Source organism: Ammospiza nelsoni, chromosome 14, assembly GCF_027579445.1.
Source record: "Ammospiza nelsoni isolate bAmmNel1 chromosome 14, bAmmNel1.pri, whole genome shotgun sequence".
NCBI lineage: Eukaryota > Metazoa > Chordata > Aves > Passeriformes > Passerellidae > Ammospiza > Ammospiza nelsoni.
This window is the reverse complement of record NC_080646.1, coordinates 3,076,660-3,095,610: the sequence shown is the minus strand read 5'-3', so window position 1 is coordinate 3,095,610 and position 18,951 is coordinate 3,076,660. Positions and strand designations below refer to the sequence as shown.

Sequence of the window (18,951 nt, the reverse complement as noted above, 5' to 3'; positions counted from 1 at the left end):
AATGTGATCAAACTCCTTCAAAGAATGAGGTCACATCATGCAGAAGGTTGTCCAGCTTACAGGATTAGTGTGAGGACTGCCAGCAATATCAGGGATCTCAGGGGGAAATCAAGGAAGTTGTATTCCTTAGCCCAAGCAAACACAGCATTATAAACAGACGCTCCTCTTTGTGGCTTTCCTTTCCTCCCAGAGCTGGGAAAAGGCTGCATGGGAGTGAGTAGGTGACTGTGGCAGGCTGATCTGAGCAGTGCTTTGTGTTCTTGCAGTGGAACTTCCCCCTGCTGATGCTGGTTTGGAAGATGGCACCAGCTCTGTGCTGTGGGAACACCCTGGTCGTTAAGCCAGCTGAACAAACTCCGCTCACGGCGCTCTACATTGGCTCTCTGATCAAGGAGGTGAGGACATCTCAGCAGCCCCTCCACGCTCTGCTCTCTTAAGGCCATAAGCAAGGCTGAGTTTTGAATTGGTTTTTAGTTTTTAAGGAGTCTGAGCATAACAAACATACTTCCAGCTTTAACAGGCTCACAAAGGAAAGTGAGAACAACCTCTGTCTTTGGTCTTTTTTTCCAAAAGCCTTTGTGGCTGGCTAGGAGGTGGCAAACATCACAAAACCTGTGCATTTTTCTCCTTTCTCAGGAAGCTGCAGAGAGAAAAAAAAGATGCTTTTGTTCCCCTACCTTGTCTTCCCCTCTCCCAAATGAGGGAAAGGCAACAGCTCACTTTTATTAGACAATGGGACAAAAAAGACTCTGATTAGACAGCAGTGTTGTGTTTGTTGTTTTTAAGTGGGATAATTCATCCAAGGCAGAGTGCCCTGGGAAACAATTCCTCGTCATTGCTGTGGTTCTTAGAACAATGTAGTTGTGTCTGGCCTGTAAAGTCAACTGAAATAAAGGCAAGATGATAGGTTGGGATTTTAAAATGCTGGTTTAGGGCTTGTCAGGTAGGATCTTGTGTGCCAACAGGTCTGTTAATTGTACAGAGGAGATGGGAGAGGCACAGAACCTTCCAGCACTGCTCAGTACATCAGCTTCCTTAGCAATGGATGTGAGGGACTGAGGAAAACTAAAGGAGTTGTAGATGGACTTTGGCCTCTCAGTCTGTTTGTTAGGCTCAAACAGTGATTTTGTCCTTTCTTGGCTTAGCCTGGGAGAAAACAGAAAGATATGTTGACAATTGTCACTTAGGGCTCTTCCATCAGGAAAGGAAGTGGAAAAATAATACCAGTTAAGTATCTCCTACAGTTACTTGGCTTAATGAGATTACTCAAGATGAGTGAATGAGTACAGGGTGCAGTTGTCATGACTTCTACTGAGCCCTGCCACACCACTGCTTTTTTGACTCTGACATGCAGCTCCGCAAACACAGGCATAGCATTCCCCCCCCCAAAAAATACCATTCAATTCTGGTAGAATTATTTTTTTCAGCTGAAATTCTAAGGTTGCTGTTTCTCTCAGTTGTCCTTCAAGGCAGGAGTGTAATTAGAGCACAATAATTTTATTTGAAGATGCTCCTTTCTCTGCCCAAAATTAGCTAAATTCTTTTAAGTTTTCAGAAAAACGAGGTAGAGTTTTTTTGTTTTCATCTTTAAAAGGATGTAGAAGATGTTACCACACACACAAAGCTATGTGTTACGTTCAATGAAATAATTTTTGGCCAACCAAAATATTTGGCTCTCATTTTTGCTGAAAAACAGAAAAAACTTTTTGGCTCAGGGTGTTTTGAACCAATTTTTACTTCCTTGTGTCTTTGCTGCTGACTCCAAACATCATTACTTGCACAGTTTGACATGCAGTATTTGCTTGAAAACTCATTAGCCAAGATGCAAACTCCATTAAATGCATTTTTGTCACTGTCACATCCATAGAAGAAATGTGACCACCCTTCCAATTTATGAAAAGAAAAAAGGGGGGGAAAAGTCTTATGAGGATAATTTTTTGCAAGGCAGTACATGAGCAATTGCTTCCTTTTTTTCTCTATTAAAAAGAAATGGCATTTATTGAGATTTTGTATTAAAAAGTCATAGGAAATGAAGCATATGTGTTATATTCTGGAATTTCGTCATTAGAAGTTGCAAGGAAAACAACTTTGTACTATCAGTAGTAAGGGAAGGCTGACCTAGATGAGCCGTAATCCTTGGAACTCTTGTTTCAGGAACTAAAACCAAATCAATCAGTCCCTCAGTTCTCCTTGCACTAAAATTTCACCTGAAGTTTTGCCATTTGTCTGTTTTGGCAGAATTACTAGTTAGCCAATCTAGGTTGTAAATGTGGTGGAAACTTGCATAAGTCTTGTTACCATCTGCTTTTGTACTCCTGTTTTATTAGCCCCATCATCTAGTGAGGTTTTACTGACTTCTTAATCCCTCTGGTCCCTGAAGAACCACAAATGTCAACCTTTGTTCAAAACAAACTTTCATTCATTTACCCCTTGGCTGCAGCTGCTTTGCAATAGCTGGGGGCCAAGTTTGGCCAAAAGACTCACTCTCTTTTGGCTTGAAACTGGGACTTCTCCAAGAATTCTTACTGAAACTTGGCATTTCCTAAGCATGGCTGTTAGCTTCACCCACGTCTACTGCAGCTGGTAGCATGCAGCCATGTTACTGGGAAGTCTGGAAAACAGGGATGTATCTGGTAAGAGCTCAGAGGAGTGTAGTACAACTAACCCAGGCTTCCTGGGAAATGAGCTGTGCTCTCAAATTCTCTACAGAGCTGTTTTTAATCTCTGTTTCAGGTGGGTTTCCCTCCAGGTGTGGTGAACATTGTGCCAGGCTATGGCCCCACAGCTGGAGCTGCAATTTCTACCCATGACAGCATTGATAAAATTGCTTTTACTGGATCAACCAAGGTAGGTGATGGATTTCTCAAAGACACCTGCTGTTCCTCTTTGCTTTCTCTTGTAAACTGTCATCCATACAAGACTGGACCTAAGAAATGTCAGTGACTTCTGTACAACCAAATGTCAGTGACTTCTGTACAACCAGCACTTCCTCTGGCACATTCCATGTAACAGGATTTCTCAGAAGTGTTTGTTATTTGTCTAATTCAGATCCTTGTGCTTGTAATAATCCCACATCTCTGAGAGCTGGGTTTTGCCAAACCACCACATTTCTGTAAGGACTGTAGGAAAAGGGGCTCTGACGTCAGGGAAGGCAGGCTGGCAGTGACTTAACATCTTGTCATTGACCCAGTGGAGCTGCTGGGCATGTTTGCCTGCCAGTCCTGCCCTGCAACTGGAAAACATGTCAGTCAGAGCCCTGAACAATTCTTCCTTGGCTTTATTTACCTCTGAGGAACTAGGACTTAAATAAAAACATGGCTTTGTGCCCAAGGCCTTCTCTGCTGACGTGGAGGGGATTAACATTTGAGCTTCATTCTGAGGCCTGCACAGTAAAGCACCTTCTATTTAGCTTTTTTTTCCTGTAAATAGATATGTCTGGCTTGTTTATGAGAGGGGTGGCCACAAGACCTCTGCACTATCAATCACCTCCAGCCATCTTCTTCCATATCTACATGGGAAAAGTGCATTTGGCTTGGCCAAGACCATGGAATTGAGCAGAGCTGAGACATGCAAAAAAATCTGACTGCAGTAATCACTGCTGAAAATTCTCAAACAAAAGCTTGCTTAAAGGGAACATTTTTCCACTGACTGCTTTAGATGTTTCTTGCAGTAGATCTGCACCTCCAGAATAGAGGCAATGTCCAAAGAATGGAAATGCTCACACCAGTGGGGGCAGCTGAGGCAAATTCAGTCTCTTACTTCTTTGAGGAATACTGTTCTTGTTGAGCATTTGCTGAATTCATCCATTCTTAAGTCTGCCCTCGTCACTGCAGAGTGTGATGTGAATGTGTAATGATGACAAATTACCTGGGAAGGTGTTCTTGGTCGGTAAAGGTAACTCCAAACACTCAAAAGCTGCAGCATTTACCAACACTACCATCTAGTGGCTTTGTGCACATCCTGTGCTTATCCCATAGGAAAAGGTGTGCTAAGCCTGTGTTTCTGTACAGGGATCATGGGAACAAACAGAACACAATAAAGTAAAAGTTCACAGTGAGCTTTTCCTCTCTTGATAGTTGGTCTGATCTTGGAGTTTATTCAGTTACATGCTTCTCTCCAAATCCTAGATCAGAAACTTTTAGCCCAGATGAGACATTAGCTGTGTGAAAACAATAGAGCTTATAGACTCATCCAGCCCACATGGATCTGTTTGGGTTTTTAATGAAAAAGGAGTATCCAGTGGATTAGTGGCAGAAGGAAAATCTCAGCTGCTGGAGCCTGTAGGCAAAAAACTGATGTAGACACTGTGCTTGTCTCCTAATCCATGGGTGTGCAGGAAACACCAAGGGAGACAGAGTCTTTGCTAATGCATGTGTAATTTAGAAGTGTTTTCTTCCCCCTCCACCCATCTGTGAGCTCAGCTGCATCTCTGCAGCATTTGCAGCACAATGCTACTGTTTCTGAGCCAGGAAGTGAAGCTAATTCAAAATATATTTTGACTTAGTTATTAAGCCCCAACTTGGGCTCAGTGCCAGCTTGGAAATGCTGATCTTAAACTCCAGGAGAATTTTCCCATATAGATCTCTTCTCTTAGGTTATTAACTCACTCCTCTTTGGCCAGCCAGCCTGCAGAAATGCCTCTTGCAAAGCTGGGATGCATCACTTATTTCTGCTGTCTCTAGGCATAAGCTCTGAGTGACTAGAGGAGATCTCTCCTGAGTTCAGGAGTCATGCTTGAGTAACAAGGACAAACCATGAGAAATGCAGACCTGTAATTGCCAGACAGCTGCCACATGCTTTCCTTCCTCACAGTTCCACTCCAGGGCAAGAGCAGTTTTAGTCAGAAATAAAGGTAAGGTTTCCATGTACAAAGGTAAAATACAAGAAAACAGTTATAATATGAGCAAATTCAAGCATTACATCACTTTAAAGAAATTATCCTGCCCTAACACCTAATGGTCCCAAATAATTTTAATTCATACAGCTTCTAACAAAATTAGTTTACTAAATTCTGAAAGCAGAATACAGATGTAGTTCTCCCACACAGCCTGCCCTTTCAGACCTGCCTAAACCAATCCTTAGTTCTGGGGCTGGTTTTGGCCCAACACATCACAGCAGTAGGCAACTCAAAGCATTTCAGAGTGCTCTCCCTGACCTCTACCTGCTGCAGCTGCCATCCAGGCTCTTCCACCCTTGTTGGAATCACACTTGAGATTTTAGGGGAAGCAACTCATGTCCTCTTTGTGTCTCACTGATACAGGTTGGAAAACTGATCAAAGAAGCTGCTTCTAAGAGCAACCTCAAAAGGGTGACATTGGAGCTGGGAGGGAAGAACCCCTGCATTGTGTGTGCAGATGCAGACTGTGAGTATGGGCTGCTGGCTGTGCCTGCTATCAGAGGATCCAGGGTGGGGGCTTTGTGGGTCTCTGCTGTCCTCTGGCAGCTCACAGGGCTGCTGTTTCCACCCCAAAGGCTGGAGGAAACCTGTGTCCAAGGGCAGGGTGTAGTTGTGCATTCCTGGAGCTCTTCCCCAGCATGGGGATCATTCCCATGGCGCCTTCCCTGGGGATGGCTGCAGTTGCAGTTAAATATTGTATTTCTGTGTTTGCTGTTTGTGGGCTTTCTCTTTGGTTGGCAGTGCTGCAGAGCCTGAGCCAAGCCCTGGGGATAGCAGTTTTCTGCAAAGCAGCCCCTCTGCAGGCTTTCCTGTGACAGGGGAATTTTGTAGGACCTGATCTAATCCAGCCTTCACCTCTATCCTGGTGGTCTGCAGGGCTCATCTTGTGTGTTTCATAGCAATTTTGTTACATGACTCAGTAGTACTAGGAGATATGTTTAATCTGTGACCACCAAAATGGTTGGAAAATCCTATTTGGCTTCAGTAAAATCCTCTCCAGTCCTGCACAGCACACATTGAAAATCAGAGGTATTTGTGCCAGCTGCTAATTGTGAGGATTGCAAGGAGCTGGCCAAAGCTGGCATGCTGCTTTCTGAGCAATCATGACTGAAACTTGTCTTTAAGAACCAATGCATGGTATCAAGAATTGCCAGAGCAAGAAAAACTGGTCACTGCCTTCAGTGAGTTCTTGTGGAAGAAAGTATCAGGAACTATGGCCAGCTAGACCTCAAGACAAAAGGCAGGAAGGGAGGTGGATGCAATAAAAGATCTGGTTTGGGGGCAGTGAGGCCCTCTGAGTGCCTTCCATGGGTGTGGACCATTGTCAGCATTTTTTAAAGAGGTTTTCCAAAGAGAAGGGAAAACAACAAGTCTGGAAACACTGGAATGCTGGAATTGTGCATGTGGTAACACTTTTCCCTCCTGGGTCTTCTCACAGTGGACTTGGCAGTGGAATGTGCCCACCAAGGCGTGTTCTTCAACCAGGGGCAGTGCTGCACGGCCGCCTCCCGCGTCTTCGTGGAGGAGCAGATCTACCCCGAGTTCGTCAAGCGCAGTGTGGAGTTTGCCAAGAAGAGACTGGTTGGAGACCCCTTTGATGCCAGAACTGAACAAGGGCCCCAGGTAAGTGTGTGTCTGAGAGTAGCTGTTGTTTGGTTTTTGGTTGTGGTTTTGTATAATTTTCCTTGTGTAAATATTATCCTTACGGATGCGGTCCCAGCAGAAGTGCCGAGGGGTGAGTAATGTATCGTGGCTTTATTTTTCCTCTCTATTTTAAATATCAATTAATCACAACTGTTGAAATGTTATGTTGTAATTTTTTTCAAAACACAAATGTATTTAATTCAGTTCTTATCCAGCTTTATGGAAGGGGCTGTCTCCCTGGTGCAGTAACACAAAGCATGTTGCAGTGAGCCATAGCTCTGTGCAGAAGAGTGCAGCTAAATGGCTATTCAGCTCCTTGGCTGTGTGGGTGATGACAAGTAGTTAGAGCCCAGAGACTCCTGAGTCCTCACTTTCCCTCTCCTCCTCTGCTGCCTTTCTGATCCTTTGGAGAAGTTTCAGCTGAATTAGGAGGAAGAAACATGCCAAACTGCTGTCAGAACCAGCCTCCTCAATACTTCCAGAGCCTTCCTCTTAGTTTTTCCTTTTGAGGCAATCTGAGTTGTGCTGTAGAACTCTGGGGGAAGATGATCCTTAGGTCAGATCTCCTAACAGGCCCACTGTTTGGTACCAAAAATAAAGCAAGTCCCCAGAAACCTATAGCCAAGGCCTCTTTTTCTCAGTACTGCACTGTGGGTTTTTCTTCCTTGATGCTGTCTGTATAGGATCCCTCAGAGAAGGGGTGGCTCTGAGGACATCTGCCTCTCCCTCTCCTTATCTGGATCTGAATCTCCACATGATTCATGCATGGTAAAACCTCATTGCTTGCCCTCATGCAGGGGCAATAAGATGAGGTACATCCCCTGCTCATGCTGAGGCTGCATCCAGCTCTGTAGCTTGCCTAGAGATTTCAAACTGCTCAGGAGTCTTAGGAAGAGAATCCCATGCTGAGACTTGCTCCAGCAGAGATGAGCTGACCCTCAAACACTGATTCCATTAGAACAGCTCCTGAATCCATTCAGTTGTGAGTTTAAAGGGTGAAACACCCTGCAGTGGTTGGAGCATGTTGAACTGGGCTGCTTGTTTAATTTAATCATTGTTCCAGCTCCTGCCAGGCTGGCAGAGCCCTTCCAGGATGCACTGTGGCACAGCTCCATCCTCTGGGGTCACTGCTGTGCCTCAGGGGAGACCCTTTGCATACAGACCTGTTATTAAGGGTAACAGAGAGTTGGAATAGCAGTGTCTGATCAGATTTTAACTATTTTAACTATTTGTCCTTTTTTCCTGCTCTGGCTTACCTGTTATACTTGTAGGAGAGAGAGAACATCCACACACACCTGAACTTCAGTGTATGCAGCTGTCAGGGTTGGAATAGCAAGGTGTTGTGGGAGTAGGAGGAAACTGTAAATCCCAAAGCTCTTATGTGGTTGCCAGTTCAAAGGGACAACCACTTCCTCTGCAGCTATGGCTCCTCACTCTCTGGAGCCTATGTTGTGGGCACATACAGAAACTTAAGCAGAGGAGGGAAATGATGCAGTGTCACAAGGACTTAAAAATACCTCTGAAAGTAGCAAAGATTCACACTTGTCCACAAGTTACTCTTCAAATGTGAAGCTTCCAGATAATTTTTTTCTCTGTTCCTGAAGTAACCTGCTTCGCTGTGAGGGTTTTTTTTAATCTTGAACTGATGGACAAGGGAAGAATCACCAGGAAAAATAATTTATCTTCTTAATCTCTCCCCATCAGATGCTTCATATCCAGCCTGTTGCTTTCATTTTCCTTTGGTGTAAGGCAGGATGAACATACAAACAGCATAACAAGAATGTTGCATAGATCCCACTGTGGAATGGTCACTGGCTTAGGAGCCAGCAAGGGGAAGGGGTTGAAGCCAACCTTCAGGCTGACAGTGGTTGTAGCTCATCATCTCTTTGGTCCTGCATCAGCTGCAGGTGATGACAATCCTGTTCCACAAGAATTTGAAGTAAGCTAGTCCTGGAAAATGGTCCCATGTGCAGTTGTTTGTTCCTACATTGCACTGCACTGGATTGGGGCACTGGCTGATTCAGGTCTAATCCAGCCTTTTTGGAAGTGAGGAAGAAAGGCTTTACTCAGGTCAGTCCCCTGATGTGGATTATTGCTCACATAGATGCTCATGGCATGGCAGTGGGAAAAGACTGTGTCAGCTGCAGCATTGGGTTATGCTGATATAAACTGTGCTGCTCTGATTAAAATTAGGTCAACTTTAAACAGCATTAAATTTAGACAGAAATGAGGCATGCATCTGGTGAGACTTCTCCAAAACTCACATGTGTCTGGCAGTGCTGACTGGCTGGAATTCAAAGGACACCACAAGAAACCTGAGGGGTGCTCAGGACTGTTTGAGCAGAGTGCCAATCTCAAATGCTGGCATTTTTAGACTTTGGATTCCTGGCTGCTGTATCACAGGAAGCAATAAAGTAAATCTGCACAGATGGCAAACTGGTTAACCAGTGCATTGTACAACTGTGAGCAGCAAACTGCATTAGATGAGACTGACATTCTGGGGCGCTGGAACAGGGATTACATTAGAACAAGACTGGACTAGTTTTGTTATTTTAGAACCCAAATACTGGGATTTGTGGACTGCAAGATCTAGTCTACAGAAATAAAACAAGCACTAATTGTGGTACTTGTTAGCCAGTAATTATTCAGCTCAAAACATATAATTTGATTTATAATACAGTGAATATTTTCCTTATATTGTAGACATGCATTTTAGGAATAAAGTGTGAAAATAAAACATTTAAGTTGAAAGGGTTGTGTCCAACAGCCTGTTGGACCCAGTTGTGGGCTATTTTGTAGGATTACAAACACTAGGTTTGCACATGGAAATAATTCTCCTTGTGGTCTTGACTGAAATGAAGCAAGAGATGAAGATTTGGGGGTTCCCAGATTTTCAGTATTGCAGTGATCCTTAGAAGCTCCCTTCTCTATTGAATTAGATGAACAAATAGTAGAATTTGCTTTACCAGATCATGTGTTTTTAATAGAATTCAATGCTTGAACCATAAATAATAGTGGAGTAGGGGACAGAATTTAAACAAGCCTTGCAAGCTCTAGTTACAATGACAAACAGTTCCACCCTTGCATGTCATTTTTACAAATGTTTTCTTTCCCCAGTGTCTTTTCATCTAACTGTAGTTTGCCTTGCAACAAGTTACAGCTGTATAAATATCCTTGTTTTGTTTTCTGTGATGTGAAGTGGATGGACTGGATTGGTCTGGATCACAGACATGCCAGGATGGAAAGCACTTGCAGATATTTTCAAATTATTTACGCTTGGCAACTAAGCAACCAGACAAATAGACAATATGTATGGCACCTGCCAAACTCAGTGTGACACTGTATCCTACAGCAGGACACACATTTCCTGGGGCAGTAGCATGAATTAAGTGTGTCCTTGGGTAGCACCTTAACACATGAGAGAACACAAGCACTGAGAACACGCACAGTGCACATGCTGCTCACACATCTGTTTGCCTGGAGATGTGCTGGGCTCTGTTTCCAATGTGTACCACAAGTATCCCAAGGACACCCTCCTGCAGCTTTGATATTTGTCTAAAAGCATGAAAACTTGGATTGTGTGTGGTCAGGATTAACTAGGGACAGGATATAGTCTGTAATCTGGAGGAGTCAAGTGTGGAACACTCCGTGTAAACAGTCCCAACTGGCAACTGGCCCTGCTGAAATAAAACCAGATGCCTAGGGAGGGGGATTGAGCCAAAACAAGCATCTGGAGATACCTGGCAATCAGAATAATCCCCCAGCCTTCCAAGACACCTTGTACTAGTGGGTGGAGCCTTCTTTAATCACCTCAATAAATTTGTTGAGCTTTTTTTTGAGTTTTTCTTTTTAAAAACATCTCTAAGTGTTTTACTATCTCCAGTGTGCTGTCTTGAGGAGTTTCATCACTTAATTCCACATCGTGTCAAGGGCCAGGTCTGTTTGTTTGAAACCTGCAGTTCTGCAGCCCACTGCTGCACATGGAGCACAGAAGGGTCAGCAGTGAGTGGAAGTGCTGTGGGCTTCTGCACCTGTTCCCAGGACAGGACACACTGTGCTTGTGGAGTGCATGATGTGTCCTCCAAGTCCTGGTGCAGCTGTGCAGCCTCAGGGTCCTGTCACTGGACTGGCCTTTCCCCACCCCTACAGAAATCCCTGGTTAAAGGCTGACAGCAGCACTCACTATTTGAGATTACTCCATAGCTAGGAGGAGTTAGAAAAGGCAGTTAAATGTGAGAGAGAAAAAAAAAATGCAGGATTATACCAGTTTCTAAGAACTGTGAAAAGTGATTCTGGTTTTAAAAGCAAGGCTTTGGTGCAGCAGTTGTTGTGAAGTCACCCCACCAACAGGGCTTATGTTGAGGCTGTTGGTGGAGTGTGCACTGTGGAAGGAGATGGAGGCAGAGCTCACTGGGCTGTTCCAGCTGGGGACAGAGAGCTGTAGGTGAAGCTGCACACTGCAGCAAAATTGAGTTAATAGTTCTTAGATCCTCGCCCTCCCTCTCCTGTACTGACTCTGCTGCTGGTCAGATCCCTTGCTGAGCTCTCCAGTCTATCTCAGGCAGTTCTCATACTGCTACTGAGATAACCAGTGCTTGGAGAAGGTGAGAAATCCCAGAGCTCCAGTGAGGTGAGCTGTGGGAGCACACATCCAGGACATGGAGGAAGGGAAAGGGGAAAGACTCCTCCATGTGACAGCAAACTATTAGATCAGATTAAACTGTCACATGTCACTTCACCTTGTGTGTCCTGTGGCTCTGAGCTATGCCCATGTCCTGTCTTTCTCCCTGCTTACTCCCTGAGTGCCACATCCTAAACTGAGCTATAAACTGACCCACTTTGACAGTGCCCTGCAAATGTGCCCCTGGGCCACATTCCATGACTCCTCTCTGGAACCATGATAATGAAGGTGCTGCTGTTTGTTTCTTTCCTTTTTTGTCTGACAGATTGACCAAAAACAGTTTGATAAAATCCTGGAGCTGATAGAAAGTGGGAAGAAAGAAGGGGCTAAGCTGGAGTGTGGAGGTCTTGCCATCGAAGACAGGGGCCTGTTTATAAAACCTACAGTGTTTTCAGAGGTCACTGACAACATGAGAATTGCCAAAGAGGAGGTACAGTACAAATCACCTGGAAAACGCTGCTTCAGAATCAGAAATAGTGGTAATGGAGAGGTTCTGTCTGAATCCTTAATTTTAAATATAAATAACTGAGTAAAAATAACTGACACTGTGGCAGGCTGGAGCAATTATTTACCCTGTAATTGCCAGTGACCATGAACAGTGTAATGTGTGTTCTTGCTCCCCTCCTTTGTAGAGAAGGGGTTGCTTTATTGAAGAAAAGTGGGAAAAGAACTCCGGGACCTGATGCTGGTAAGGAGCAAAGGAACAGCTACTGAAGTTCTCTAAAACAGCCTTAGCATCTGAAACAATCCCAGATTCCATTCTCATGGCAAAATCTCCTGAGACTGACTATTTCTTTCCTATATGAAAACATGGCCAAAGCCAGCAAAGTGCAGATCTCATACTCTGGCTTTCATTATTCATATGTAGAAATGTGGAACAAGCTGCATGTGATTAGATGCTGTGATATTCCTTTGAAATAGAAGTTAATCTACTTTTCATCATGTTCCCTAATGGAAAATAAGTAGTTGCCAAAGTCTAACTGGCATTTGTAGTTTAAAGTTTAGCCTAGTGCTTTTTATGGGGCTGCTTGCTGCTCACTCCTGGCAAGATGTTTAAATGTCTCAGATCTGCCACAGAATCTCTGAGGAACCTGGGAAAGATATCAGTCAGTCAGGGCATGAGTTACATGCTAAAAATAGAGAGAAAAAGAGCTGAAAATCCCATGACAAACCTTTTCTTAATGAACTGACTCCAAATCCCAAGCCATGATTCACAAAGCTTATCCAGTTCCATTCATTGGCAGTTTTGTTGCAAATGCATGTTCATCCTTTGCCTAGGATTAAGGCTCCACATAAGAGCCTGGATATCCCAAAACAAAGACATTTATAAACCCTTGTATGAGCTTAAAAGTGGCCCAAATGAGTCTGTTTCTCACATTCAATGGGCTTTATTGTGCTGTGAGAGCCTGCACACCAAGAAAGGGCTCCACCTTTGATACTGTGCCCAATGAGAGACTCCATCCCAAAATTTGGGAAACCTTCTGTATGGCTGTTGCTTGTACTGGCAACCTGGGAAGCCAAGTTTGTGGTTGAACACAGATGTGGTTAATGCACTGCATGCAAATAAAATGCATACAGTGACAAAATCAGGGTTAAAACCAAGGAAGGAAATTTGCAGTCCTTGAAATAAATTGTTACTTGAGCACACTCAGCTTCGGAGTTCAAAAGGAGAGTTGTAAATGGAGTAAGGATGAATCATTTGTAACTTGTCCAGATCCAGCTCTGCTTATTTTGATTGTTACAGATGATCCATTACTTGTTGGATCTTAACATTTATTAACTACTGCAGCCCATCACAATGCTTCCTTTGAAGTTTAATTAGTAGCTTTTAGGACACTCCATCAGTGACCCCTAGAAGGCTAAAATATAAGATTTTGATATATTATCCAAACAGAGCATCTGATTCTGATTACTTCAAAACTACCATGATTAGCAGATGCTTTCCTGTACTAAAGTTTAATTGATATCTGCAGATTTTTGGGCCAGTTCAGCCAATTATGAAGTTCAAGAGTATAGAAGAAGTGATAAGAAGAGCCAACAGCACCGAGTACGGACTCACAGCTGCAGTGTTCACCAAGAACCTGGACAGAGCTTTAACCCTGGCTTCAGCTCTGCAGTCAGGAACAGTCTGGTGAGCAGCCTGGGAACAGAGGGTGGGCTGGGGCTTTGTTTCCTGGGAGGGGAGAGGGATTTAGGACTTGCAATCGTGTTAGTAAGATGATAAAGGTTGTGGGCTCCATCCCCATGTGTGCCGCTCATTTAAGAGTTGAACCTCGTGATCCTTGTGGGTCCCTCCCAACTCAGAATATCTGTGATTCTCTAAATGCTGCAGCTAAGATGGATTAGTAGCCTGCCTAATTCTTGATGTTCTGCTCAGAAGCAACATCCATTCCTCAAAATGAGGTGGTGAGTCCAGACAGCATGTTGAGAAATGGACTGTTTTTTCCTTCAGTCGAGGTATTTCTTTGTTGGGGTTGTAGTAAGCTCCACCAGACATTGTGCCTTCCAAAACCCTGTATGTAGCAAGAAGCAATTCTCATGATCTTTTGCCAGCACCAGATGGGATTTTGCTGCACAAACCAGTATGGACAGTAGGTGGCAACATACCATTGTCACAAAGAAAAGCAGCTCTTTTTGTGTACAAAATTTCTTATTTTATATTAGAATGATTTTAAAGATGGAATCCTGATTTTTTTTTCCCACTCAGGACAGGAAGCTGATCTGGTATCTGATTCTGATGTGGAGGATTAATTTTAAGAGTTGGCACCAGAAGAATCAGCCTCAAATATTTACATAAAAATGGGATGTTGGGCTTTGAAGGATGCATGTGCTGAACATGGAGGTCCACACTTCCAGCACAAGCCATGCCTCTGCTGCATGACCTTCAGTCATTTGATCATACTGAGATGCTGGGGAAGTGTCTGCATCAGCTTTTTCTACCAAGTATCCATAGAAATGGGCCCAGTGCTTTTATTTTACTGTGACACAATTGTCTGACACAGTCCAAATGTTTTCTGTACCTGGAAGGGGATGCTGGGGCCTCATTGTGAGTGTTTAGAGAGCTGAGTAAACATGTTCATTTCAGAATGTGCTTCATAAATTAGGGAATAGCCTGAACTATTTATTTTAATAATGACTCTGAACATGGCATAAATTCTAGCTCAAGGATGAATGTCTTTGCCATTAGAGGATATGAAGCAAGATGTAGGTCAGACTGAGAACTACTCAGATGTTTTCTGTTTCTGCAGCAAAAGAAGATTTTATTGCAATAATCTGATTTCTCAAGTGTATGACAGAGAAAACAGAGATTTCAGATTTTATTGTATTGTTGCTGTTGTCATCATCTTGCTTTTCCTTGGTATTGAATTGTCTTTCTAAAATTGATGTTTTTATTGTAGGATCAACTGTTACAATGCGCTCTATGCTCAGGCTCCTTTTGGTGGCTTTAAAATGTCAGGCAATGGCAGAGAACTGTAAGTTTTGCTCAGTATTTTGTTTCTGTGTGGGTGGTGAATGCAATAACATTTGTGACTGTGAAAACACTGTTGAATTTGCTTTTAAAGTTTAATCAGGCTTGCAGCATGCCCCACAGGGAGGTGCTAAGCCAGCAGAGCGTGGATGTAAAGCATTCCTTTAGGAGCACCTTCATCTGCTTTATGAGCTTTTAATAGCTCCAGTTCAGTCAAGTCCACTTGCAAGCATTTTTCCATACCAGTTAGATTTTTAGATGAAGGGAGAAGTGTGGCACCATGGCTGGAGACACTGGTATCCACCCCAAACCTGCTCCATCTTTCCATGGTGGTGTCTGTGCCTCTCTTGGCTGCTGTATCATTGCTCCTTGTTCAGGTGGGAAGGAATGATCTCCCAAATCATTCTCCATCCCACCTTCCCAGGTTGCTGCTAAATTACACAAGAGCTCTCTCTCCCTCTTCTCCAGCCTGACCTGTTGCAGTGGGGCTACCAGACACTTCAGCTCTTAATAGTTACTAAAGCTGAAATTTTTAAACCAAGGTCACTCCATGAGTTAGATACAGAACTGAGACATTGTCTTAAATCTTAATTTTCTTCTTGTATAGGAGACAGGTTTTCTTAGACCATGCAGCAGACTCCTCAGAGGAATCTAACACACCTTTTTTTCACAAGCCAGATTTAATCCCAGAAAGCATTTCCAGTAACTGTTCTGGTACATCTGCTGCTCTGAGACATTCAGGTGCCTCATTTGCTAAGCACAGCAAATAAATTAATCCTCAGATTTGACACAGTTATATATTGAGACCTTATGGTTTGCTTTGCCTGACTGCCTGGCTAATTAAAGGATGTCAGAGGTTTCCCAAGGGTAGGGCCTGGGAACAGAGCCAGTTATCACCAACCAAGACATAATGTAGTGGTGGGCTCTCTCATCAATATGCATTTCTGGAGCAACTGTGCCCTCCTGATGACATGGTAGATAGAAGCTTTCTTTTGGTGAAAAAATAACTTCAGTTGCTGTCTAAGCACCAATAGCTGTGTGTACGTGCTGTCTCTTGTTTGGCTTCTCACAGCAGCACTCAGTTTGCACAGGCAGAGTCACAAGCATCATCTTGTGGGTTACAGTGACCAGAGGACTCTGTGTTTCCCTCACAACAGGGTGTAATTGTATGTACCTGTGTGCATGTACTTGGTGGCTATTAGAGGTGGTGGGACAAGTGGATAGCTGGTGTAAATTGTTCAGATCTGGTTTTAATGACCTGATGTCAGAAATGCACATGTGTACAACTCTCTTCTCTCAGAGAAATACACATTAACATTCAACAACTGTTTGTCCTTTTGTCCCTCTTTTCTTTTGCAGTGGGGAGTATGCTTTGGCAGAATACACCGAGGTAAAAACAGTCACCATCAAACTGTCCCAGAAGAGTCCATGAGAGCAGGAGGCCTGAAATGCTGACACTCTGAATGTGACACATGGGGGACGTGTTCAGAGCAAGGGGGAGGGGAGGGGTGGGAAGGAACATGCAAACACCTGTCTTTATTCCTCTAGAAACACTGAATCTGCTGGGCTCCATTTTGCCAACTGGCTCTTCAAAAACTGATTCACTGACCCTGCTGGCAGTACACACTTGTACTGCACAAGTCCCTGGCTGTACATCTGCCTGCTCCCTGTGACTCAAAACTGGTCAGTCACAGTGTTGGCAGGACATCTGCTTCCCAGCTGTACCCCTGAAGGACATGGACATCACTGGCATGCTAGAGAGACTGCTGGTGCCATCACAGGTACTGGCAAATACCTTCAGAGGCACTTGGGTTTCCCTTGGCAGAGATGGACTCGAGTGGTAAGGAAGGGTTAGAACAGCTTGACTGGAGCTGGTGGAGTTTGTGTGAAGATTGCAGCTGGAGTTTGGAATGGGAGTGCAAGCTTTCATGGAAGGATCTGTAAGGAAATTCCCTTTGAAAGAGCTACTATGGTTTCTCTAAAGATACCTGCATTCTCCATCCTGGTGATATTCTAGCCCTGAATGAGATTTGTGGGAGTTTCCTGGAGGACTCCTTTGGGGCCACTATGTCACCCAACAGAGCCAGACTTTCAAGTGTCCTTGGAACCTGATGTTTGGGTGTGCACACACTACACATGCTGCAAATGCAAGTTCCTGACTTGCTGACCCCTCTGGCTCCCAGTGAGTCACAGTTGTATCTCAAACCTTCACTACAGCACTTTTCTCAAGAGGATTTTGCACTGCACTTACCGTGGTGACACCGAGTTGGATGCTGAGCATGTAGCATGGTAGATACCCCACAGAAAACACCCCATACCAGTCCTGATCTGGGGGAGGGAGCAGAAGATCTGCAGGAAACTGCCCTGCACCCTCTTTCTCTGCAACTTTGAGGCTTTTTGAATATCTCTTTGTTTTTTGAGCCAGTTCTATTACTTTGAGAGTAAAACATAGCTCTTCACACTGCTTCTTTATCCTGTATGAATGTAGCTTAAAATACATTCCTGGAAGTGCAGTGTGGAAAGGCAGGTGCTCCCAAGCACACCTTGAGTGCTGAAGAGAAGGGTGTACAAGCCAGTTAGCATGGAATAAGCTGTGGCTGGACTTCAGTCTGTCACAGCTTCACAGCCATTGTCCCTGTGAGTGCTGTCATCCCATGGCCAGCACAGAGTAGCTGATCCTTCACTTAGAAAACTGCCTTGGATTGTCCCTTGGAGTGGCTGTCACAGCCAGCTCATGCCTTAGCACCTCCTGCAGTAACTCCTTTGCATGCCTAGACATTATTATGAGATTAATTACCATGAGATGAATGACAAGCCACAGGCTATCTTCAGTTCCTGGCTCACTGCTTTCCCTCCTCCTGACTCTGCTGGAGAGCCCTGGCAAAGCCACAGCCATGTATGCCGGAGTTAGTGGTGACAGCTTGTTAGGAAGCTCAGCTGATCCCTCTGGGATTGTCCTCTGAGAACAAACCCACCTTATGGCTTATCAGCAGATCCCCAGGGAGCACTGATAAGGATTGCTGCTCCAGATGTCAGAGCTTGAAGCAGACATGCAGGTCTAACCTCTCTTCTCTGCTGCAAGCCAGGATTTAGCCAGTACCTTCCTTTGCTCACAGATAGGCTCAGACAGCAGCAAATTCTGTTGCATGAGTGGAGCTTTTTTTGGAGGAGGAAGGAAGGTGGGTGGTGATAAGTAAGGAAAAAAGTTTGCATGAGCCTAAACTTCCTTATTAGTTGGTGAATGTTGAAATTGCACTTCAACATCACTTCACTTGTGATGTGACATACCTCCCACAGGGTAACCAGGAGCCTGTGCTCCCACGGGGTGTGAGGCAGGTAAATCTCCCCATCCAGTGATGAAAATGTCCTCCCTTCCCCATGAAAGACCAAATGGGATCATTGTAAATAATTTCTATTTTTGTAAGACACATAAGAGTGCAAACATCTTCTCAGACAAACATTTTACTCTTGCCCACCTGAGGGTTTCCTTGGGCTGCAGAGAGGTGAGGCAAACAGTAGAAGGCTGTTTATCTTGATGTATCTCTGTATTTTTGATAAACAATGGTGGAAACTGAAATAATCTGAAATTCTTAAAACCCTACTCTTCTGGCTTTATATGTATGATATATATTTCACTTTTTCCCCCTTATCAAGTTTTTTAAAAGTCAATGTATCTCTTATTGTATAAATCAGGGTTTGACTCTACACACTGAATTTTGTAAGTTATATAACACTAGACACTAACTTTAAAATAACCCCTTAGAGGGTATATATATTCCTCCATTGCACAGTAAGGCTTTCATATGAATACTAGTTGTTTTTTTTAAAGAAAAGAACTATATTTATAAATTAGAATACAGTTAATCTAATGTATTTTTATAGCTAAAGGTACATGAAAATGTTATGTTTAAACCTCATGTATATATTTAGACTATGGATATCTTTTTTGTAATAGTTCTTGTTCCTAATAAATGTTTAACTTTGTGAAACAGGTGTATCTGAGGATTTAGTATCTCACTGGGGCACTGTGAGGGAATCTGCACTTGGATTAATTTTTGCAATTTGGATTAATTAATTAAATTTTTTCCAGTTTTTGGATTAGTTTTTGTAATTTTAAGAGTAAAGTGCTAGGTGTGGTCAGTGTTGTGCACATAAAAGCTCGAGTTGTGCCATTTACTATCAGCAGAGGGAGGAGAGCAGAGCTGCAGCTGGCTGGGGCAAGCACAAAGCTGGATGGATCCTCTTTTCCTTCTGAGGTGA

At 43.7% G+C, this 18,951-nt stretch overlaps 1 protein-coding gene across 1 annotated transcript in view; it reads left to right on the top strand.

Moving 5' to 3' along the window:
- Positions 1-18,680, top strand: part of ALDH1A3 (aldehyde dehydrogenase 1 family member A3) — a 33,258-nt gene extending 14,578 nt beyond the window's left edge. The window contains exons 6-13 of the mRNA XM_059482144.1: positions 267-395; positions 2,734-2,847; positions 5,261-5,363; positions 6,336-6,520; positions 11,488-11,652; positions 13,196-13,353; positions 14,621-14,695; positions 16,051-18,680. Of these exons, the coding sequence (XP_059338127.1) occupies positions 267-395; positions 2,734-2,847; positions 5,261-5,363; positions 6,336-6,520; positions 11,488-11,652; positions 13,196-13,353; positions 14,621-14,695; positions 16,051-16,123 (1,002 nt within the window). The 3' untranslated portion in view covers positions 16,124-18,680. The remainder of the gene's footprint in view (positions 1-266; positions 396-2,733; positions 2,848-5,260; positions 5,364-6,335; positions 6,521-11,487; positions 11,653-13,195; positions 13,354-14,620; positions 14,696-16,050) is intronic.
- Positions 18,681-18,951: the final 271 nt, after the last annotated feature.